This window comes from Rissa tridactyla, chromosome 8 (assembly GCF_028500815.1).
Source record: "Rissa tridactyla isolate bRisTri1 chromosome 8, bRisTri1.patW.cur.20221130, whole genome shotgun sequence".
Lineage (NCBI taxonomy): Eukaryota > Metazoa > Chordata > Aves > Charadriiformes > Laridae > Rissa > Rissa tridactyla.
This window is the reverse complement of record NC_071473.1, coordinates 7,854,369-7,878,375: the sequence shown is the minus strand read 5'-3', so window position 1 is coordinate 7,878,375 and position 24,007 is coordinate 7,854,369. Positions and strand designations below refer to the sequence as shown.

General features: G+C 56.4%; 1 protein-coding gene across 1 annotated transcript in view; it reads right to left on the bottom strand.

Annotated features, from left to right (window-relative positions):
* The window catches only part of CACNG3 (calcium voltage-gated channel auxiliary subunit gamma 3), a 31,818-nt gene extending 8,297 nt beyond the window's left edge, over positions 1–23,521 (bottom strand). Inside the window, exon 1 of the mRNA XM_054212128.1 lies at positions 23,311–23,521. Coding sequence (XP_054068103.1) covers positions 23,311–23,521 — 211 coding nt within the window. The remainder of the gene's footprint in view (positions 1–23,310) is intronic.
* Positions 23,522–24,007: the final 486 nt, after the last annotated feature.

Below are 24,007 nucleotides of genomic sequence, written 5' to 3'. Positions count from 1 at the left end.
GGGCACCCAAAGCCTCAGCTCCCACTAACGCCTCTCCAGGGCGGCACCATGCCCCTTGACAGCACCCAGCTGTGAGCCCTTGTCCCAAGCGCATAACCCAGCATGACTCGTGCTGTACAGAGAGAATGGCCGGGGGGCTGCTGCCTCCCCCCACAGCCACCGTTCACCAGTGGTCAGGCTCCTCTCCCCTGGAGGAGGAGGACGGGCAGAGCTCCCACCAGCCGGGAGCATGCCGGGCTGCTGGGGGCTGCTGGTTTTGGCACATCCCAACCTGCTTGCGAGTAATTTTCCCCAGGTGATGCCCATGCCCGCAACGCAACTCCGTGCTGCGTGCATGAGTCACACCACCTTGGGTTTAATTCATCTGCTGGCCAGGAGAGCGCCAGCAAAGGCAGCGTGCTGCTGCGGTTATTCATTCCCCGCTCAGCTGTCTCTGTGGTAGATCTGGGTAATTTTCTCTCCCTATTAGTGTGAATCCTGATTAGCCAACTTAGCTTATCACTGCACTTCCCTGCCTGGAGCCCCGACGTGGCAGCAGCCAGCTCTGCTCACGGTGGCTCATGCAGCCCCGCTCCGGAGCCTGGAAGCAGAGCTGTGCCAGCCGGCACTGCCTCCCCTCGCCCACCCCAGCACGGGACAGCTTCTCCCTTCACCTTTTTCTGTTCCGAGGAACCAGACTCCTCCAGCAGGGTCCTGGAAGGGCCCCATCCAGCACACACGGCTGCCCCACACAAGCACACACTCCGGGGTCCCCCAGATGCTCAAACAGGCAGGGGCAGTGCTCGGCCAACAGCGACTGGCAACCATCCATGGAAACAATGGTTTGAAGCACCTGAACAAGTGCCAGCAGCAAAGCCTGCAAGATAACACTCTGTCATGTTACATGTTCCCCCTGTTCCGCATTCTTCCCCTCTTCCCCACAGGAGCATCCGTGGATGCACAACCCGCCGCCGCCTCTGTGCTCTCCCGTGGCCAACGCAGCTGCCAGCCCCAGGGGCAGGGGCTCCAGGGAGGGCTGGCAGCGCGGACCCACCGACAGCGGGAAACACCTCTGCCGTGCCCAGGGAGGGGAGGCGCAGCCCCGGAGTGCCGGTATGTTGAAGTCTGAAAAATCAGCCAACACAGCAGTAACATCACCCCGCGTGAGTGCCTGGGTGAGACCGACTGAGCAGGTGGGGAGCTGGGGCTCAGCCACGTCCTCCCTCCATGGATGAGGCGCCCACGGTGGCACGGGGATGGCCAGGACCAGCGTGTCCTTCAAACGCACAGCTGTGCGGCGCGGCATCGTGCTCCCTGCCCAGGCTGGATTCAAACCTCTGCCACGTAGCTGAGCACCCAGCAGCTCCCGACCCTCCCCGTGGCTGCGGGTGCAGCCCCAGCACCTTCCACACTGATCGGCAAGCAGCTCCCACGCAGAGGAGCGGCTGGAGGAGCCCAGCCAGGAGCTGAGCCACCCCAGCCCCGCAGGAAGCCTCTCCCTGTCCCTCCTGCCTTGGGGGGTGCCGGGGGCACCGTGCCGCAGCAGGGTCAGCGTGAGCAACCCCAGCTCTGCCATCAGTTAGGTGCCACCTCTCTCCTCATCCTCCACAGCTGCCACAAACCCTTGGCCAGCAGCAGAGCAGCATCCAGCCACGCTCTGCACCAGTCTCAGCGAGCTTCAGTTCAAGCTCTCGATTTAGCGGTCCCGCTTTAATGCGGGGGCACCCTGAGCATCCCCAGGCACCGCAGGAAAGCCCTCTCCAGTTGGCGAATCTCCCAGGGCATTTTCCACATGTAAGCACCGTACGCGGCAATGGGACCATCTGCCATGCAGCGCATCCCTGCCCAATGGCTCCAGGCTCACCGCAGCGAGCCCTGCCTTTTAGGTAACATCGGATTTGATTTGGAAGAGATGAACTCATGTAACACATTTCGCTTTCGCCGGTTTTGTAAAGGCATCCCTTCCCTTCCCCTCCCGCGGGGCTGTTTTTCATCCCGTGCTCCGCGTGATTCTTCGATCCCTCTCATCCCCACCAGATCAGAGCATCCCCGCGCTACACGTTAAATAACGTGACTAACGCCTGCCTCCTGCGAGTCACCCCTTCTCCCCCGGACAAGGGCTGCCTTACACGGGGGAATGTTTCATTTCAGCAGGGGTTTGTCGCTGCTGCTTTAGTTCATTCCTATTTCGATGTACGTACTCTCTGCACTGCGCTTATCGGAGAATGCAAAGGCAATTAATTGATTTGATCTCAGGTCTTTTTTCCTCTCAAAGCTCTTTTCCCCAGGGAGAGCTGGGGGGGGGGGGAGGAGAGTTGCGAGGGAAGTACGAGTCTCATGACGGCGGAAATATGGCTAAGAATACCAATCCTAACCCGGAGAGCCAGAAGACTAAAGAGCTCTAGTTATGGTTTTAAAATCTCATTACTTTTCATCCAGTGGAACAGTTTTCCAGGCACTATTCTGGTTGTTACTGCTCAGTGTGCAAACTAAGACCCAGGCTCGGGAAAAGATGAGCTAACGCTGTTCTCATTTAAGAACAACATTCTTCTCTCCCTTCACGTTGGTTGGCTCGGCCAGGAGAAGTCCTGGGGCAAGGTCACATTCCAGCCCTCAGCTCTGCTCCTCCCGATAAATTTGAGTGAGTTATCTCCTAAGTTGTGGTTTACAGTTACGGCCTTCCTAAAGACACCTTGTCACGTCAAACCCGTTTGGAGGAAGTGGTGGGGTCATTATGGTTTAAGTTCTCTGAAAAATCAATATTCGTTGAAGAATGAGAGGTCCAAGCTTAGCTGGCAAGTGCTGGGGTACGAGCCGTGGCACATCCTCAGAGACGCTCAGGCTCTGCACTCCCTTGAGTAACAAGAGCAAGATACCTAAATATCTCCGAGGAATTAAAACTTCAGGGCTCATCTTTTTTTACCTCCCACCCACCTCCCAGATGCTTGGAGAGATGGAAAGAAATTCATCTTTACTCCTTTTCCCTTCCCCAGCTTCATGCTCTGCAAGGGATCCTGAGGCTCTTTGCACAAAGTCCCCGGTGTGAGGTTGCAAAGCTCCAGGGTTTCAGGTCCGTGTTAGACCTGGCCATCACCCAGAGACCCCCGGCCACCACACAGGGCTCAGCTCAGCCGGAACGGGAGCACTGGCACCGAGCGGCAGCTGTGTCCCGTGTCCCTAGGAAAGGCTGCTGGGGTCCCAGCCACCCCCCAGCATCTTGTTCACCTCCCACTCGGCAAAGTCTTTTATATAGCCCAGTTTCAAAGACCACACAAGCACCAGGGAAGGCCGGTGGGATGGCTACAGACACCCCAGACCCATGGCTCAGAGCAAGCCAGCTGGGAAGAGATGCTCAAGCCAGGGACACTGCCCAATGCAGCCGCCTTGGGAAGGGGTCTGCTCTCCTCCCCAAAGCAGGGAAACCTCAGGGAACCACGCGAATGACCGCTCCTTGCCATCAAATTGGTTTTGTGACCCTTCAGCCCACAGGCTGTCACCGCTCTACGCACGCATCTGTTTGCTTAAGCTCCACCAGAGAGCAGCGAAATGACGGCAAAACCTGTGTGTTGGGTTAAACCTCCCCTTGCTCCATGTTACTCTCCATATCCAGCAGCTCTCTCCTTGTTGGGATGGATGCTGGGCTCCCCACTGCCTGCCAGCGGGATGAATCCTCCTCCCCAGGACCGAGTTCTCGCCCCCAGCACATCCACATCGCCCCCAGCAGCCCCACACCAGCTTCCCACCAGGGTACCGGCGTAATCTGGCTCCATCTCTACTTCACACTCTCTCCCCCTCTCTGCGGTGGCGGTTTGTGTCTGAGCAGAGTCACCTACACAGATATGCCTTTTCTGAAGGATTTTTTTTTTTCCTGTTGTAAAAAAAAAAAAAAACCCAGTGGAAAAACCCCAAGTCAAACAGAACGAGCGCAACAGCGAGGAGGTGGCAGAGGTGGGCTCTGCGGTGCCGGCTGGACGTCGAGGCGAGCGCAAGCACACGTCTGAACACACGCACAGCAGCGTGTTCAAGAACTGAGCCCCCCCGCAGTGTCCCCAACAGCTCGGCGGGGTTTGGGGAGCAGCCCCCAGCTCCGCACTGCCCGCGATGGGCATCCCCGCGGGGGACCCGTCGGGGCAGCGGTGGGCACAGCCCGGGCACTCGCACCCACGGGTGGGCTAGGAGCTTCTGCCAGTTTTAGCCTGCAAGGTGCCAGCGATCAGTGTGTGTTACAGAGACTTTACTCCCTCAGCATTGCTAAAAGGAAAAAAAAAAAATAAAAAAAATATATAAAAATCTACATTTTGACAGTGACTCATCATCTCCCATTCTGGAATCTGTGGGGTTGTTGCAACCTACACAAGGCAGTTCAGTAAAGCAAAACAATTCTGAATAATAGAGGAGGAAAGAAAGTTTGAAAATGGTGGGTAATTTCTAGCACGCTGCTTCCAGGGTTTAGCTTTGTTTTTCTCATTATAAAAGTAATCAGGTAATGCACGGGAGCTGCCTTCCAGGGTCTCCCCCTGCGCTCCCCTGCGTTTCCTTCCTCCCTCCATCCCTCCGCATCATTGGAACTCATGGCAGGGAAACGCCGTGCCGCAAACCCGGCCCCCGGGAAGATGCCAGGCTTTCCTGGCCAGGATGGGGTAGGAAGGCGCAGGGGGCTGTGGGGAGCACAGCGGCCCAGGGTGGCCCCTTCCCTGCAGGGGAGCCAACGCGCTGCCATCCCCTGCGTGGGGCACCGGTGGCAATAGGCAGCCGGCCACCAACGCCGGGAGCCCTCGGATCAGGCTGGGGAGGAGAGCGCTCAACAGCACGTCTAAGGAAAGCGTTTCATGTTTTATCTTTAACAGTGAATAAACATTGATTTTTTATTTTAAAAGGTAATTGACATTCCTATGATAGCGAAATGAGCGCTGGAGCAGCCAGAATCGGCCTAAATAAGCCACGTGCTAGAAATTAATGAGCTTTGCTGATTGAGTTTATCCGTTTAAATTAATACAATTCCAGCAGTTAAAGAAAATAATAATCTTTTGTTTGTTTGCCTGCTCGAAGACATCGATGGTAAGAGACGGGGCAGGAGCAGGAGCCCTGGCTGCGCATCCCTGTGCCCGAGGCACCGGGACCTCCCTCTGCGCAGACGCACTCTCAGGGCAGGATCCCGCTCTCCTTCGTTTAATGAAGGTTTTAGATTCACTTGGGTTAACTGATGAGCTTCTGGGAAAGGTTTGCCTTCCAGTCTCCTCTTCGGCTATCAGCAATAGGGCTGGCCAGCTCAGCCCCGGGAGATTCCTGGATGACAAAGCTTTTTTCTAACAGGACACGGGGAGAGGAGCTGTGTTCCCGATTGGGGAAGGTCGGCATGGGTTAATCCCCTTCCCCATCGCCGCTGAGAACTGGCGCACCAGAAAGCTCTCCGCAGGGACCTCACCGTGGTTCCCCGGGTGAGCGTTTTCCTCCCCGCGTGCATCTTTCTGTCCTTGCCCACAGAAAACGCCATCGGCCACTTCACCCTCCAGCCAGGCTGCCGTGCGGTCCCTGCCACGGACCTTGCTCTGCTCCTCCTTGGTGCTTGATAACATTTTGGGCAGAGCACGGGGGGCTCCCCGCTGGCACCGCCTGCCAGAGCTGAGCGGGTACATCCAGCCGCCAGCCTCACCCCCTGCGAAACTCCCCAGTTTCACACATCTGTCTAGAGGCACAGCGTCCTCACCTTGGGGACAGCAGCGTGGACGCACTCCCATCCCGTGACCTTCCCAAACCTCACTTTTCCCTGAGCATCCTGGGAATGTGGAACAGACGCCTGCCACACACCCATCCTACCGCAGCTGGGGACGTGTTGGGGAGTAAAGATTTTATTATTGCTTTTTATGCCTTCAGCAAGTTGTCCTTCATGATTGTTTCTGCCTGCCTTGTAATGGCTCCTCATTTGACTTGTCGAAATTCATGCCCTTTTCCGTTTCTCTTATTTAGACACAACTTCCATGAATCAAATGATGTCTTTTTCTCTCCTTTGCTCTTTCACTATAATGATTTTTTTGGTGTTCGCTGCTGGTGTACCTCTAGCCTGGCTCCACTGTATTTGCAGCCATCATACCCCACCAGCCCACTCTGGTCACCAAATAACCTCATGGACATGGGACCACAGGACTTGTGGTCCCACAGGACCAAGACTTGTGTCCCCCGCCAGACTGCTGATCAGCTCCTCCAAAAAAGAATCATTCACTGTCTACAACTTCCACGTCTGTGTCATATCTCAGGGTGCCCCTTCTGCAGTTTGAGGAATAGCTGAAGTTTCCCATTAAGAGGGTCCATCTTCAGCCTCTGCAGCCCCTCCAGCACCACACTGTGTTTTATGGCAGCAAGCCATCAGCGGGGACTCACACACAGCTGCCAAGAGCAGCAGCTCCTGAATCCACCCCAAGAAGGCTGGAGGAGGAGGCCACCGCTCCCACAGGGACGGCCGCGGTGGCCGGGCAACGCGCGGCCGTTAAACCAGAAGAAAAAGAGGAGGAACCAGAGAACAGTTGTTCAGTCTGGAGCAAAGAAGGCTCCGAGGAGACCTTATAGTGTCCTACCAGTATCTCAAGGGGGCCTACAAGAAAGCTGGTGAGGGACTTTTTAGGACGTCGGGTAATGGTAGGACTAGAGGGAATGGATTAAAACTAGAGATGGGTCAATTCAGACTGGATGTTAGGAAGAAGTTCTTCACCACGAGGGTGGTGAGACACTGGAACAGGTTGCCCAGAGAGGTGGTGGAAGCCCCATCCCTGGAAGTTTTTAAGACCAGGCTGGATGGGGCTCTGAGCGACATGATCTAGGGGGAGGTGTCCCTGCCCATGGCAGGGGGGTTGGAACTAGATGATCTTTAAGGTCCCTTCCAACCCTGACAATTCTATGATTCTAACAATGGAGCCCTTCTCCAGCACAATGTCAAGATGGTGAGAACAAAACTCACCAAGAAAGCAAAAGGCAGCCCTTCAGCTGCCTGCGCATCCCAGCCACGAGCTGGGACAGTTAACAGAAGGATCCAGACTCACGCGTTTGTTGGAGTAAATTTGACCCACGTGCCGTTTCTGAACCCTGCAGATGCGTATATGGCCAGGTCGCTGAAAATCAATGATAAAACCTGCCCAGAAGGGACCGTGTGGGGAAAAATAAGGGTCAAGAGTGTAAAAACCTGGGATCCTCTGGTTAAACAAGTGGACAGTAACTCAGACAAAGATAATCCATAGATACGGGTGTCTGTTTCAAACCCCGAGCTGTGCCGGAGGCCAGATTGTACCAGAGGCTGCTTAAGCACCTATTTATAATAAGTAGGAGAGAAAGCTGCATTATGATGGGAAGCTGGAGGTTTCACTTCGCCAGTATTAAAATGTCCTCTGAATTTCTAAAAACCTATAAATGACAATTTCATAGCTCTGAAGCGTGGCATCTAGCACAGGGGAGTGCTATTTTAGACTCCGTGTTGACAGCTGAAGGGGAATGGATCACAGAATTAAAAACTAGTTGCTGCTCAAGTCCAAGCAATCATGACTTGATTACGCTTCTTATGGGCAAACAGAGGAAGTCCGAGGCACCAGCATGTATTCTTGGTGCTTGAAAGGTCAATTCACAAAGCAGAAAACAATTATAAGCCAAATCAGTTAGGAGAACAGATTTAAACATGAAAGCATGACTTTGAATAGGGAATGATTTAAGAGTGTTTTACCCCAAAACTCATAACCGAGACAGGAGTTTGCATCAGTTTAAAAACCGCCTGGCTAACATGTAAACAGCTATAAAAATAAAAACATGCCCAACAAAAAGGAGAAAGGAGATATTCATAACTCTGAATATAAATCAGCAACTAGAAATTGTAGAGCGCTGATAAAGGACGCAAACAAACAGTAGAAACACCATCAGAACATCTTTCCCCGATGCATTAGGATGAACAGCAACAACAGAAAGGAGCAATGCTATCGCCCGTTACCAAACACAAACGGCAGAAGCGTTAGTCACAGGACCCAGAAATGTTAAATAACTGTTATTACAACTGCGACATTTCATATTCAGCATATTCACATCCCGGATCTTAAAGAGACATGCCGAAGGAGCCGACCGAGCAATTAACGGCGAGGCTTAATGCCTCGCCAGGAAGTTCCCTATAGAAGGCTGAGGATGGCGATGCTCGGCGGCGGGGCAGCAGCGATGCGCCTGCTGTGCTGCTTCCTCTGCTCAGGCCGGGGTCTGATGGCACGAGTGGGGACTCGGAACAAGGGGACAGGCCACGGACGCAGAGCGACGAGGTCACCCAAATTAGCGTCGGTGCAACCAGCAGCAGACCGCTGGAGTGCCGGCGATGGGGACGCCGTGCCAGCGAGCGCAGACCCCGAGCTCGGGCAGCCCCGCGGGTGACGATGAGCGTGATGGCCAGAAGAGCTAACCCGGTGCTCTGATGCGCAGCAGCCTGGAATAACAGCATCAAAGTTTTTATTCCCTATTCCGAGGCGAAGCAACTGGTCAAAATTTGTGACTAATACCGCGGTGCCTTTTCAAGGAGGGCGTTAATAAACCCAGGGCGGGTTCAAGGAGGACATTAATAAACCCAGGGCGGGTTCAAAGGCGGCAGAAGGCTCAGAAGGTGTGCTGCAAGGAGCCCGAGAGGCCAGCGAGCGAATCCCTCCCTGCCCTCCGCACAGCCCGATCTCAGCCCAGCGTCGCAGATGCCGAACTGCACTCAGGGCTGCGAAAATCATTTTCCAAAGCAGCCCCACAGTGCAGAATATAAAGGCTAAAAACATGTAAATCGCCACGGAAAGCGCTGTCAGAGCTTCAGCGAGACTCACAGGTTGCCAAAAGGCAATTTTGAATTTCCAAGCTCGCTGCACGAGGCATTAAAAAGGTCACTATTTCTGAAATAAGGATCTTTACAAATAAACACATTTGCTGAGGACTCGGTGAGTCATGCTGGAGCGGAGCACAGAGCATTTCCAACCTAATGCTTTTGACAGGCCACGAGCAGGGTGATCTTTTCATGTTTACAGTTCATCAATAGTTTTTACAGCTGCAGAGTCAATCTTTAAAGCACATTTAGCCCAGGAGGAGGCTCGGCAGGTTGTTTTCTTTGCAAAAGTGATATTAAATTTATTTTTTTCTTTCCTCTTTTATAGCATTGATTTGAAGGTAAGTATTTGAACTTCAAATACAGGACTGCCACTCAAGCACCTGCCTTTTATATATATATATATACACTTCTGTCACATCTTCCTGACGATATAAATATTTGAAGTTTTCAGCTGATGCACTAAAAGGGACTCGATCCATCAAAGCTCATTTATTTCAGGGAATTCAGTGGGCATTGTGCTGCGTGTTTGCTGGTGCTGGGGGTGGGGGGATGCTGGCAGCCTGCAGATACAGGGTCCCCACTGTCCCTCCCCCGGCCTGCCCCAGGCTCGCTGGGCTCAGCATAACCCAGGGTCAGGGTCCATCCCAGCCCCGCTAGCTATCACAGGTACCGGAGCGCATCCGGCACCGACGGATATAGCTCTCTGCCTGCTGGGAAGCAGAGCTGCCTCCTCACCATCTGCGGGAGGGGAAGAGAGCCCCGGGAAGCCGGTTCCAACGCCCCAGATGGGGAAAGCGATATTCAGGAGTAGCACCATAGTTTCACTCCTGGCTTTTTTGGAGAGAACAAGAAGGGACTATCCTATAGACTGAGCATTAGGAGAAGACTTTGCTGGTGAATGACTGACAACAACCTTTTCTTCCCCCTCCAAGAAATAAAAGATGCCTACCTATGCCCTGGTAAGCTTCCCAGATATTGAGAGCAGTTTCCACGGCACAGCACCCGCTCTGCCCCACTGCCTTCGGGAGGGCTCTGCCGTTGGCAGCTCCCCTGTGCTGCCACCCAGGCAGCGCACTCCCTGCCTGCGGGCAGCGGCGAGGACCGCTACAGGAGGATGGGGCATCCTGTCCATCATCCATCATTTTGGGATTTCACACCACCGAGAGACCCCAACGCGTTGCAGTTTCCCTCGGCCCTTGGAACACTCTCCTGCCCACAGGCAGCGCGTGGGACTCCTCTATTTAAGGCTCTCACTTCCCCTGCCCACGCCACAGCCCCGACACTGCATGCTCTGCGTTCGGATAACCTCAGGGCAGGGAACAGGACCACGCTCCCAGTTACAAACCTGCTCCGCTTTCACACAGGTCAGACCCGGGCAAACTGCCCCGCGGGTCCCCGAGCTGCTCCCAACATTACCTCAGCCATAAACTGGCCTCGCCTTTCCCCAGTTGCCCAAATCTGACTCAAAGCACAAACCACTTTGCTGGAATAAACGCTGGGGCTTTGAAACAATCCCAGCTCCCACGTGGCTCTGCCCTTCCAGGAGGCAGCAGCAGCCGAATAGAGATTTGCAGGGGGAGAGAAGAAAAATGTAAAAGACCCTGAGATGGATGGGCAAGCAGATAGCTTCACAGCTCGTGCCAATGCTTTCCATCTCCTTCCTACTTTGCATTAAATCACACAGAAGAGACACCATCCTGCTGCTGTTGAAGCCTAGCGATGTTTTACCATCAGCTTCAAGGACGGCAGGGCTGTGCCCCACCGCACAGAGAATCCTAGAATGGTTTGGGTTGGAAGGGACCTTAAAGACCATCCGGTCCTACCCCCCTGCCCTGGGCAGGGACACCTCCCACCAGACCAGGCTGCTCCAAGCCCCATCCAGCCTGGCCTTGAACACCTCCAGGGATGGGGCAGCCACAGCTTCTCTGGGCAACCTGTTCCAGTGTCTCACCACCCCCACAGTGAAGAATTTCACCCTAATATCCAATCTAAATCTCCCCTCTTCCAGTTTGAAGCACTTGCCCCTTTACACGCCCTTGTAAAATGTCTCTCTCCAGCGCTGCCCTGGCTCTGCTGCCACCAGCTCCCCCAGCCCTGTCTCCCCACCGATGCTTACCTGGGGCTGCTCCCACGGCTTCATTCCCCCATTTCCAGACCAGGCTCATTCCCAGGGTCCACCGCTTTGCCCTTAACACCGCTTAGCCTGCACCGCACGTCCCTGCAGGGAGAGCAGTGCTCTGTGGCAGCCCTTTTAATGGGTCTGTCCCAGCTGCAGCCCCTCAGCTCCAGCCTGGTTAATGCTCACGGCACACACCTGCCCCACTCCTGATGATACACCCATAGCTTTGGCTACAGGAGGTGACGAAAGCAGCACTTGAAGGCAGGACTGTGGGGATGGGGCAGCCTGTGCAGCCTGGGGCCAGCCCCTGGGTCTGTCAGGTTACCCCACTATTTGCTTCGTTACCGCTTCCCGTCCCTCGCCAGCTCCCACCTCTGCTGGCTCCCTCAGGCTTTCTGCCGGAGCTGTGTTCGTTATCTGCCCTCGGTGCTCAGCGTGCGGCCCCGGCCTCATTCACCTGATGCCAAGAGGGAGCCATTCCCCCTCCACGGGCTCCCCGCTGGGCTCCGACAGCACAGGAGTATCTCGGAGGCTCCTCCAGTGCTGAGCTGGGGCAGGTGATGTTATCCCCAATTTACAGATGGGTAGTGGAGTACTGGAGAGATGCAGCTCGCAAGCGTCTGCTCCTTTTGGGTGCTCAGCTGGAGCTGTGCGGAGCCCGGGATTTCACAGCCCTCGGCACAGCCCTAGAAATAGGCTCTGCGCGGGAGGTGACAGCGCTGCCGCCCAGCCGGCCCAGAGCGCTGCCAGCCCGGCTCATTACCACGGAACACGCACCCCGAGGAACAAAGCTCCCGGATAGCAATTGGAAGTTCTACCTCTCCTACTTTCTGGAAGACTTTTCCTCGTCCTGGGGGAGAGATCTGTCCAAATTGACACTGCAAATAATTTCTAAATGGGTGACTGAACTTGGCATATCCTGAAAAGCCCTTGTTTAAGTCAGGGCTGCTTCTGAGATCCTCTGGCAAGCGGCACAGACACGGTACCTCGTGTATGCGCCGAGCTGCGGCAGTTTGACGTACGCTGAACTGCAGGTGCCAGAGACCAGTCTGCACACACCAAACGCCCGTGACAGACGTGGCCACTGCGTGTTTGAACGGGCAGAGGGGGTTGTTCTGTTGCTGCGGTCCCACACCCCACCATACCGTACTGCACCATATCGCACCGTACCGCACCACACCACACTGTACTGCACCATATTGCACTATACCGCACTGCACCACACCGTACCGCACCGTACCGCACCGCTTGTTCCCCGGTGCCGAGCGCTCGCCGCCTGCAGCGGGGCCGTGCTGCGGGAGCGCGGCTCAGGGGCGGAGGCGCCGACACGTCTGTCTCGCACTTCAGCCGCGAGCGAGCGAGGACAAGCAGGAAAGCCATACGGCACATGTCTACAGGGATGCACAGAAGCTCAGCCAGCAGGGTGTCTCTGCCCCAGGGGACGAGGTGGTGGCCCCTGCCCGGAGCGGGGACATGCCCTTCTGCTGCTGCCGGCTGAGGTGGGGGGGCAGCAGCAGCTCTCCTGCTTCCCACTGCAGCAGCGGGAATCGGGGCAGGTTGGGGCAATACGCAGAGTAGGTATTATTTAAAACTATTATTATTATTTAAAATCACTTAAAACATGGATGCCACCTCCCCCTGGCCTCACTGCCATCCCTGTGCCCTCCCTGGAGGGCACATCGACTGCTTGGTGACGGAAGCAGAAGACCCATTTCCCCCTTTCTCCCCCAGCTGAGAGGTCTCACACCCCGCGCGGCAGCTTTCCTCCTTCCTATGAAAGGCATAATCACTCTTGTCCTTCTTCAGCTGTTCGCGTTGGAGGCAAGGCCAAAGACTAATGTAGAGAAAACACTTTCATCCTTGGCTGAAGCGTGCTGAGGAATGACAAGAGATTCTCCCGGCGTGGAGAGAAGGAGCCTCGGGGCTGCGAGAGGCTTCCAGACCCGCTGCCGGTTTGCCGCTGCGCCGCGGGCTGGCAGGGGGGAGCGGCAGGTCGCCGTCCGGAGGGGAGACCCCGCTCTGCTGCCTCGCGGGGTCCCCGTTCCCCCAGCCCGCGCTGCGGCAGCGTCGGCGGCGAAGCCGCACAGCACAGCTGCTGCGCCGCGATAAGGTTTGCTCAGCCCAGCCAGGCTGGGCAGGCAAATGGAGGATTTGGCAAGGATGCTGCGCAGCCTGGCAGAAATGACTGCCTCGGCTGGCTGGTAAGGCAAAGCCGGAGCTGCTGCAGGCTCAGGGCGGCGGGGAAAGTCCATGTGAGACCGCAGGCTGTCTCGCCAAGTGACAGTGACCTTTCCCGGCCGGGCAAGCAGCCCCCGGGGCTGGGGTCGGGCGGGAGGCAGCCCTGAGGGAAGGCAACCGCTGACTCTTGCAGCTCCTTGCAATTGCTCATGTGATGACGTCGTGTGATGCAATTGATGATGCTGATGCATCAAAACACTCCGACAGCTGCAAAAAAACAATTTTAAGTTGGTCTTTAACATCCAGCCGAGCATCAGGCAGCATGTCCCCAGGGGTTTCCGCTCCCTTGTCAGGAGGGAGCCCAGCCTCTCCAGGGGGGACAGAGGTGCCATCCCTGGGACCAGGGGGCCGGTCTGCAGGACATGAGCGGCTCGATGAAGGTGGCAGAGGCATAAGCCAATATGGATTTTAAGAAGTTAAACTCAGGAATGCTTCAACAGGGTAGCTGCTCGTTGGTAGCCTCTTTGGGGGTTGCTTTCCCCTCCCCTCATGATTCCAGGCACGAACTGAGAGTAAAGGTATAATTAGGGGGCAATTACCAAATCACCGGCGAAATTGGAAATGTGAGCATTCAAGAGGCACAAACATAAATGTCGCCCTCAAATGCCACCTTTTGTCACTACCTTCCACTGCCCGGGTCCCAGGGGGTGCATTGCCAATGCCAAGACCCCCCGCAGGCTCCCAGCGGCCCCCAGAAAGGCTGGAGGGGGGTGACATATCCCCCTCCGCTCCCTGCACCCACCCCGGGGCTCCTGTCCTGGCCCAATTCTCCTCCTTCAACACCAACCGCTCGGCAAAAAGCAAATGCAGAAAGCCCTGGGTGAGGGCGGTGGGACGGCAGCGAGGTGCTGCTCCTGCTCCCATGCCTGTCCTCCGCCTTCCCTTCCTGCCTTATCATTTCTTTACGGCTCTGTTCGTCTCTGGCACGATAAAACAACACAGTTCCTAATAACTGACGTGGGAACGGCTAAGCCGTCCTCTGCAGCCCGACAGCGCCAGGTTTGTCAAGAGATGGTGGTGTCAGGAGATAAGAAACAGGCAATATCTGAGAAAATCATCATGCAATATCACCCGTCCAGCAGCCGCAATCATTTCTCCTGCCTCTCCCCACGATGACTATGAAAAGCTCTGATATTTTCAAGGCTGTCAAATGCAGTCACCCACCCAGCGTGCAAGTGATTTGTGCAAGGGTTAGGGAGACGAGCAAAGCCCAGGGAGCAAAGGGAGCAAAATCCTGTTGTGAGAAGTCCTTTCCACCCCTTCTCCTTTGGCAGGCGAGCTGCAGGGCAGCAGCAGCCCCGGCGCAGGGAGGGCAGCAGCAAGAGCACGGCCAAAGCAACGGGGAAAGGTGGGATGGAGGAACAGACCGTGATGGTTTCAGCATTAACATCCTTGTAAATCCTTGGTACCGAGAAGGCAGTTCCATGATGGCGAATGAGTCCTGCTGCCGAGGCTGCCTGCAGCGGAGCGCGGCAAGGACGGGAAACCCGCCTCTGGGAGCCTGATCACCAGCGACGTGCAAACAAATGCAAAACATCAAGTTGCCATAAAAGCAACTCAATTACAATCTGGCCCTTTTGCCGGCGCTGGCTCACAGGCAGAGCTGCTAAGGGTGGCCGGCCGGGTTTTCTGGTCCCGCCAAAGGCAGCCGGTCTCCTCTGGTTGTGGAGCGTGAGCTAAACCGAATGCAGAAATCCCACTTTGTCCTCGTGTTTCTCTGGAGACCATGGAGCGAGCAGTCTGAGCCGGTGGCTCTGCATCCCTCCCCACCTCGGACAAGCTAGGGACCGGACCAGGCAAGTAGAGCCATCGCTCAACAGCTTTACCTAGGAAAGCCCGTGGGCTGGCAGAGGTGTGCTGCTCGTCACGCAGCGTGCCTCCAGTCCAGAGAGTGACCGCAAAGAGTCAATGCATTTCCATCTCCGATACAATCACTCCAAGGGACATGGGACAGTTTAAAGCACGAAGCATACCCTGGCCTGAACTTTTCATTTTGAAGATGCTGTTAAATACCAGCTGCAAGTAAAAGATAACACAAACGTAAAATAAGAGAATTTCAGAAAGCATCCCCGAGTCCCCAGGGCTGACCTCCCAGCCCATGGCACAAGGGGTGTTTTACGCCAGGGGCTGTGCAACAGATGTGCGGGGCAGTGATGCAGCCCGCTGCTCCTCCTCGGCACGGGCTGCGGAACCTCTCCTCCCCGGAGCCACCACAGAGCTGTCAGCACGCACGAGCCCAGGGAGAAGACACCAGTTGTCACCCGGCACTGTCATTCTTTATCACAGCAGGTGTCTTCTTAACCGAAGACGTATCTCGAGATGCCCGCTGCCGCGGTCCCCCCGAGCGAGCCATGGCTCATTACAACCTGAGCGGTGGGACTGCGCAGAGCGAGCAGCAATGGATGCATTCCCAGGGTGCCTCATCCCAGAGAAAACCCACAGAAAACCCCTGGTGCTGAGCCTGGAGTGTCAGCCACAGCAAAGCCACACGTGAACCCGTAGGAAGGGACGGGAAACCACTTTCTCCACACCAAGCACTAACTCCAAATGCAGTCGAACGCCAGCCTCAAGGAGCCTGCTTCCAAGCGTCATTTAAAAAATTGAAGAGGGTTTTAGGTGTTGCAGCACAGCTGCGGCCCTCACCGATGGGGGAGCAGGGCAGCGGGCAGGGCTCGGTTCCCCTAATGTCGCAGGCACGTGGAGAGAACCCTCGCCGAGCGCGCAGCCCTGCTCGCACCCCGCTGCGCTTCCCCGCTCGCTCCCCGTCTCCCCGCGGGTGCTTCGCAGTGACTCAGTAAACGGGGTGGGCACCTTTCCCCTCGGATGTCTTTGACTAACTCACCCTCAGCACCCATCGGTGCTGATGAGCATTAATGACAGTGGATACGTTGCATCTGCACCCTGACGGGGCACAGCCGTGAGTCAGCCAGAGACTCATCGGCAAGGTGAGCCAGGGATCTAACCTCCCCCACACCAAGCCAGACCCCTCAGGCAGTGGCTGAGCAACCCCCCCTATACATATGGGTTAGCGCATTAATGTAATTTTAAGAGCAATTTTGATTTCCCTGAAAAAGGAGGCTAATGTCTATTTATGAAGCACACATCGTGTTCATTAAAAATCCATGGTGGAATCCATGTGAAAAGTAACCACTGAGAGGCGAGAAGCACTGAGCAAGTTGAATACCACGGCTGTCTCACCTCATCTCATCCCAAATAGCACAGGTAATTGAAGAGCATCACAGGTCTCCACACCTGGACCAACAAGAGGCGGCCCATGGTGCCAAAGAGCACAGCGTGGTCCAGGCAGGCTGTGCCGGTGGCCAGGGAAGGGTCTATACCCTATGGACCAGTGATAACAGTGCTGTGTGCCCTGCCAGGAGCCGTATAAGAGATGAACACTAATGAATCCACCCAACCCCACAGGATAAAAAGCAAAAAACCTTGTGCAGAGAGAAGGGAAGTGATTTACCAAAGGCCACGTAACTCGCGGCGGCGGAGCCAAGCATCTCTCCTCGTTCCCTGGATGCTCTCAGCAAACATCATCCGCTGGCACCTCCCGGCCAGCCCGTGCCAGCACCCCACCTCCTCGGGGACCGGGGAGAGGAGGATCCAGCATCAATCCGTGGGGCATCCTCCCCCAAACCACAGCTACGCGTCCCAGCCACTGGGGCTTGCAGCCTTCATTAGCCATCCCTAATTATTTACAGCCGTAATGGAGATAGTGACCTTGCATGGGAAAAAAACCCACTTGAGCCTCATTCAAATTCAGACTTCCACCTCTATTAAACAGTAACAGCTCTTGAGATGACAGACTCTGCACCACGCCTATGCAGCAATAAAATGCCTGTTTCTGAGCTGTTCACAGCATACATTTTACTCATCACGTGCTGCTCACAGGCAACGTGAGAACCAGCTCTCTACACCACCCCAGAAGACAGGATTTTTTTGTCCAGATAAATGCCGCAGCATCCCAGGAGGGTAAATTCTGCGCCCCCCGTTCGCAGCGACAGTTTCTCAAAGCAGAGCTGGTGGCAGCGAGCTGAAGCACGGCTCCTCTCCAGCCACCTTCTGAACAGCAGCGAGATCCGAAGGCACGCCTGCCTGGAGGCCCCCCTCTGTCCAGAAGGATTTTTATGGCTCCCGTCAGACTAAGGGTCCAGCTAGCCTAATTTTCATCTCTATCAGAGGACAGTAATTAATGCTTATTCAATATATCCTCCATCAAACTAAGGCTCAGGGATTTCCTAAGTCAGAGGTTATGCCTGGGGCATCACACGTGACACCCCGCAGAGCCCCGTGCTCGAGGCATTTATTCAATCCCGTTCTGACCCCAGTGCCGGGAGCGTGGCCTGTCCCTCCTCAGCGCTGTGCCGGTGGAAAGGCTCGCTGGGGGTGGAGGGGAAGGGTTCTTAAACCTGCAGCACGGTAATTACATCAGATAGTCTCAAATGGGTAACTGGTCCCTCTTCACCTTTACCTGTCATTATCATCTTAGACATCTCCATCATCTGCTTTCCAAGACACAAGTTAACTTGATGCCTCCTAGCTCTCATACAATGAAGAGCGAGTAACCCCTCCCCACTCATCGCCCCAAACATTGTTACAGACCTGTCCTGTCTCCCCCCCATCACCTCCAGCCCATGCCGATGGTCCCCCACCCACGTGGCCATCATCCCATGGCTCTCCTTGGTGCCGGAGCCAGCGGGCATCCCCGGGACAGAGACAGTTGCGGTGGTGGCATCGGCATGGGGGACCATGGTGGGGCTCCTGGGTCGGTGGGCTGGAAGCGGCTGCCTGCCAGGGAGGTCAGCGTGGCTGCGTAGGGAGAGTTTGGCAGCCACAGCAGAGACACCATCACCGGCGCTGGCAGCCCCGCGGAGCTGGACCACGAGCACCGTGGAGAAGCGTTCAATTGCAGGACGGGCTGTTGATGAGAATCTATTACAGACACCAACCAGACAGAGGAACAGGATGAGCAGCTCCTTAAATACCTACCTATAATGAGTAGCGAGAAAAAGTGCTCTATCATGGATGATTGCAATCTCAGGGACATTTGCTTGGCGCTTTTAAAAATTAAAGATAATAACTTTCTAACAGAAACAATATTGCTGTCACCTTGGGGAAATTCTCTGCTTGGCCTCACTCAGAAGGACTGAGAGGAGCTGAGAGCAGGGGAAGAGCTGGTGGCTGTCCAGGGGCAGCTGCTTCCAGCCCAATTTAACGCCTTCGGCGCAAACCAGCTCAGCTCAGCTCAGCTCAGCAGAGCCAAAAAGCAAGCGCGGACAAAACCAGTTGGGGGAAAAAATGTAAACGCAGAAGCACGACTGCTGCTCAGGAGCGAGGGCAGAGCGCTCCCCTGCCGCCCCAAGGCCTGCCGAGAGGGGAACGGAAAATTGCACTTAAAACAATTAAAAACCAGGACTTTTGGTATTGCAAACAGCAGTTAGGACACGCAGCTGGCTGATAAGAGAAGCTAATGGGACCAGTTAAAATAAATCTGCAACCGAAAGGCTTAAGCAAAACCAGTAGGAATTCTTTAGTCCCATTAGAAGAAAGGAGCTTTACCGCCGATGTAAATCACTACCAGATCATGACTGTGCAACTGTCAGTCATGAAGCAGAAGTGACACACAATTATTTATTCATCAGATACTTCTGTTCTGTTCTTGGAGACAAATAGGCTCCTGTATTCCGCCAGGAGTTAGGGAGGATGCTAGACAGCGACTATTAAGTGTAAACATGAAATTGGTAGGACCAGAGAACTTTCTCCCAAGAGCCTGCAGAGAGCAGGCTGAGAAGTTTTCTGAAGATCTTAAAATGGATTTTAATAAATCTTGGCATTCTGTTGAATTTCGAGAAGAGAGGAAAAGCTGGTTTAATGTTTAATCAGACCGTGCCACGAGCGACGGAGACGGGCAATGGTAGGAGCTGCATCCCCCAGCATCGCCTGTGGGTTAGCTGAGGGGGGGCAGGGGCAGGGAGGAACCGGGGGATGTGATAAATGTCAAACAGCCGGGCAGAAAATAGATCTGTCAAACTTCATAATTTTTTCTTGATGTGGTTACAAATTTGGTTGATAAAGGAAATCGGTAACATAATACATTTAGAGTTCCACGAGGCATTTGATTCAGCTCTCCTGAATAAGTAGAAGACCGGTATTAAGCAGAATCAACAGCGCAGTATTAAAGGGACTGGGAGGCAGATTGCAGAGATTGTACGTTGTCATCCAATGGGATGTTTCTACACCGGATTGCCTGTTACCACAATAGTGTTGAGCTCTAACAATGTCTTTATCAAGAGCATTAAAGAAAACATGAAATAATTGTGGATTAAAGAGGCAAACAGCAGAGGTTAGGGGTTCATTTCTTTTCCCAGTGTAACAGCTGGCCTTGGGACACAGCAGATTCACCCTCAGCTGCAGCCTCCAGGACTGACCATCTACCTAAACCCCACCGGGAGCCAAGCAGGAGTTGCAGGTCAGGTGTAGAAATGGCTCAGCAGGGTCCTCTGGGCTGCAGGGGTCAGCTGACAATACTCCCAATATTCGCTTTTCATCCGGAGAGGATCCCCTTCCCCCCAACACAAAACCAAAACCCAAGCGGAGCTCACCAGGTTTGGCAGGGAGGAATTACCGGCTTGGTGAAGGCTGTGTTGACGCTGCTGTGGGGGACACCGGAGTGGGGGGACCAGGACAGTTCCGGGCGGGACAGCTCAGATGAGGAACGGCTCTGTGTCCCCACACCCTCACGCAGCCATAGGCAGACTTGTCCTCTGGAAACCGCCCCGTGTCCTCTGGAAATCAACCCGTGTCCTCTGGAAACCGCCCTGTGTCCCCCCGCAGCTAATGACACCCCAGAGGGACGGTAGGACACCGCGCATCCTCCGGGATGGCAGAGCAACACTCGTGGTCCCCCCGAAATGACAGAGCACTTTATTCTGATGAGGGAAATGAAGGAGGAAAGGAAAAGTACCACATCGCCTTAAAACATGGTATTTCAAGCAGCCTTGGCCAAATCCTCCTGCTATTTCTGCCTGTTTCAGCTCCACACGATGCCATGGAGCCGGTCCCAATCTATACCACACAGCAGGGAGGACAAGGAGGCTCCCTGCATTTAACGATGCCAGATTTAATTAAGTTTGATGAAAAACAAAGTTCTTTCTTTTACTTGCCTAAACCCAACACAAGCCTAAGCAGCTATTTCTCAACTTCAGCGCACTCCCTGAAGTTCCATGCGTCTCTCTACCTTTCATGTAAAGAAGGAAGTCACAGTGGAAAACAACTGACAATAAGCAGCCACGGGGGACACACACCGACAAACGCTGGTCACGTTTGAGCGGGAAGCACAAGAAGACACCTACTAAGTATCTGCATGTTGTAAAAGTGCTAATTAGAATTCAAACGCTGCAATTTAAAGCCGAGGCTATCCTGGCATAGCAGCCTGGGAACGCCCGCCTGGGCTCCCGATATTGAGTCAACCACTAATTTGTGTTTTCCAGCGTGGGTGTCTCTACATAGGTCTGCGGTGGCTTCATTCAAGATTTATCCACTCTCGCCTATGGGCTTTTGATGCTCACGTGGTGCCAGCGGCTCCCACGCAGGCACTGCGCGTGTGACTGACACGGATTTAAAGAGCATCTGCGACGGAGCGTGCACCCAGCGCTCACGTCGGTCGTGCTAATAATCTGCCACGCACACGCAGTGAGACAAGCGATCGCAGCTCGCCACTTAATTCCTCCGTCGTTACACACATTAAACCCCCGTTAGCGGCGGAAAGTTCAAGGCCGAGGCGCTCCCCGATGGGCAGAGAGCACTGCTTGGTGCTAAAAGCATCTTCTGCACCGCAGGAGAACCGGCCCTTTCGACTGACCGTGTCCACTCCTAGCACAGGATGATAAAGTGCAACCTATGGCTGCTTTTCAAGCTTGATACGAGTGCACAGAAATTAAAGACACAATAAGGCCCTGCCAGCAGGAATCAGGCAGGACCTGCTGCACGTAAAAGCAGTGGGTGCAGGGGCTCAGCACCCCGTGCTCCCCCGGCGCAGGGCACGCTGGTGGAAGAGCGGCCGAGCAGCTGCAGCAGCGATCCTCTGCTGCGGGGGGACCGCAGCCCCCGCTGCAGCACTGTCCTTCCTCCGGGCGGAACGTGCCTGAGCTCTGCACGGCTCGGCTGGGCGAAATTTTCCTTTCCCAGCATCGCGTCAGTTAGCAGCCTGTGAGAACACCAGTGCGCTTCTCCAGCAAAATTCAGGAGGGCGATGGGCAGCCCCCGCCGTGTCCCCCCAGCACCATCGCAGCCCCGCCTGCTCACCCCAGACACCATCTGTGACCCTCCCCACCCAGCTGCCGATTTGGTGATGCGTGCCCACCCGCAGACCCCATTGCCCACCCGCAGTCAGACACACGCAAGGGATGACGGAGCCTGTGCCCAGCGCGAGGCCTCGACCGTGCCACGAGCATGGCCGAGCATCACCGGCACGGTGCTCCTGCTGCAGGACCACTGGCCTGGGGGGAGAAGGTGCAGTGGGGAGTGATGACCCCATGGCGAGCACGTGCCCCGCTGCTCCCAGCCCCACGCCCGAGCTCCAGGCGATGGACTGTGATTCAGCTCTGGCACGGCACTGTTAAGCCCTTTCCTGAGTGTGCTGTGCCCAGGAGACCAGGGCCTCGCCGGCTCCTTCCAAAGCAGTGATTTATCGCAGTGAGGGAAACATAAAACATTCGCTGAAAAAAAAATACAGCCAGCAAACCCAAGAATTTTGGAAATTACTCATGCCTCCAGCGATCCCATCTTTCACAGCCCTGGCTGCTGCCTCCTCGGCTCCCTCCACCCAAGAGGGGAGACAGATTATCTCAAATTATTTATTATGGAATTAGAGCATGATCCAAACCCTCCCTGAATCAATAAGAAAGCTCCGACTGACTTCACTGGGTTTAGGACCGAGCACCGGGAACAGACACAGTATTTCTGTATCCGTGGCCGTGACTCACCGAGAACTTTCCAACGTGGAGGGAGCAGCTCGGCCACCGCGGCTTGTTTGCCCCCACTGTCAGAGGTGTCGCTGCCAGGCTGGGGGGGAGCCTGATGCCCCCATGGCCCTACAGGACAGTGGGGCAGGTCCCCCTCGAGTACACAGGACACCAACTACTGCCACTAATTTTAAAAGTTATGGCCCAGTGTGACTCCATCAGCCATTTTTTGCTGTGGGTGGCTGCACCTGGCTCCGTTCAAGCTCACGTTTAAGTACAGCCTGTTGTTGCTCATATTAACCTCAACCAGTAGCTTTGGGTCAGAAATTGCCCCCAAAGCATGGCCTGCGCTGCAGGAGGGCAGCAGCTGCCGTGGCCTCTCCGGCCGGGTGCTGCTGCAGGAGTGAAGCAATGGGGCGAAGCGGTGAGGCCGGCCGTGGGGCAGCCGTGGCAGAGCAGCCCAGCCGTGGGGCAGCCCGTGGGGCCCAGACCCCGAGGGACAAGGTGCAACGGGGCATCACCATCAGCACACCTTGCCCCACTCCGCCGTTCAGAGGGGAAGGGCTGTCACCGGTGGCGGGGCTCGGCTGTAAAAATGCCGTGTGCGATGGGTTTCCCCGTGACAGGGACACGGTGCCTGCGGAGCTTCGGAGAGGGGGGGAGGCTGAGGGGCTCCGCTTGCTGAGCGATTCACATTAAAGCAGCCCCTGGGGCCGGGAGAGGGACCTGTGGCCTCTCATCCTGACGCTCTCCCGTCTCCCCGAGAGCAGGGAGGCGCACGGCGCTGCCGGGAGGATGCACAGCGCGGCTGCCCAGGGGCAGCGCCGGTCCCCGGGCACGGGGGGACCCCGGCACCCCGCGGCCGTCCCCGGGGCCCGGCTCCACCCGCACCCCGCGTCCTGCGTGCGGCAGCCACCCGACAAGTTTCACCCTCGCCCGCGGCGGTGCCACAGCAAGCGGCGTCTCCCTGCCCGGGGAAGGGGGCGGCGGGGCCGGGAGGGACGGGCGGCTCCGCTCGCCGGCCGCGGGTGCCTGGGGCTCGCCGGGGATCCGGCTCTGGGGTGGGTGGAGGGTCCCGGGATGCCCCTGCCCTCCCCCGAACTTTTGGGCAGGGCCCCCCGCGGGGCCGGGGTAGGGGGGGGGGGAGGGTGTCGGAGGTGGGGGGTCGGCGGGGCGGTCGGTACCTTCCAGGCAGCACGTCCTCCAGAGCCCCGAGTGGGTCATCACCTCCTCGTTCTTGCGGCTCGTGTCGTTGTCGCTGGTGGACTTAGTCCTGCACACGCCGCGCGAGTAGAGCCAGTAGTCGGTGCCCACGGCGATGGTCATCAGGCTGAAGGCTGCGAAGGCTCCCACCGTGGTGATGAGCATCTGGACGCCTCTGTCACACATCCTCATGCTGCTTCATCCTACGGCGGCGGCTCGCAGGGGAAGGGCCGGCGCCGCCGCCCGCCGCCGCGCTCCGCGCTCGGCGCCTCATGCCCCCGCGGCCCGCGGCGAGCCGGGCCCCCCCGGCGGCGGCAGCGGCAGCGGCGGCGCGGGCGCTGAGCGGGGCCGCCGAGCCCCCGGTGGCCCGGCCGGCATGGCCCGAGCGGCGGCGCGGAGCGGCTCCGCCGTGCGCCCGCGGCGGGAGCGCGGCGCCTCTCCCGGCGCCTCCCCCGCGCCGCCCGGCCAAGGCATCCGCGGGGGGCGGCGGGGGCGGGGGGCAGCGGAGGGCGGGCCGCGGGGGGGGCCGCCCCGCTTGGAAACCGCACCCCCCCCGCCCCCCGCCCGGCCGGCGGCGGGGGCACCGCCCGGGGATGGGGACCGTCCCGGGGTGGGGGGAAAGGGGGAAGCGGGACGGGGAGCACACCCTGGGATGCCGAGACCGGGCGGGGACTGCCC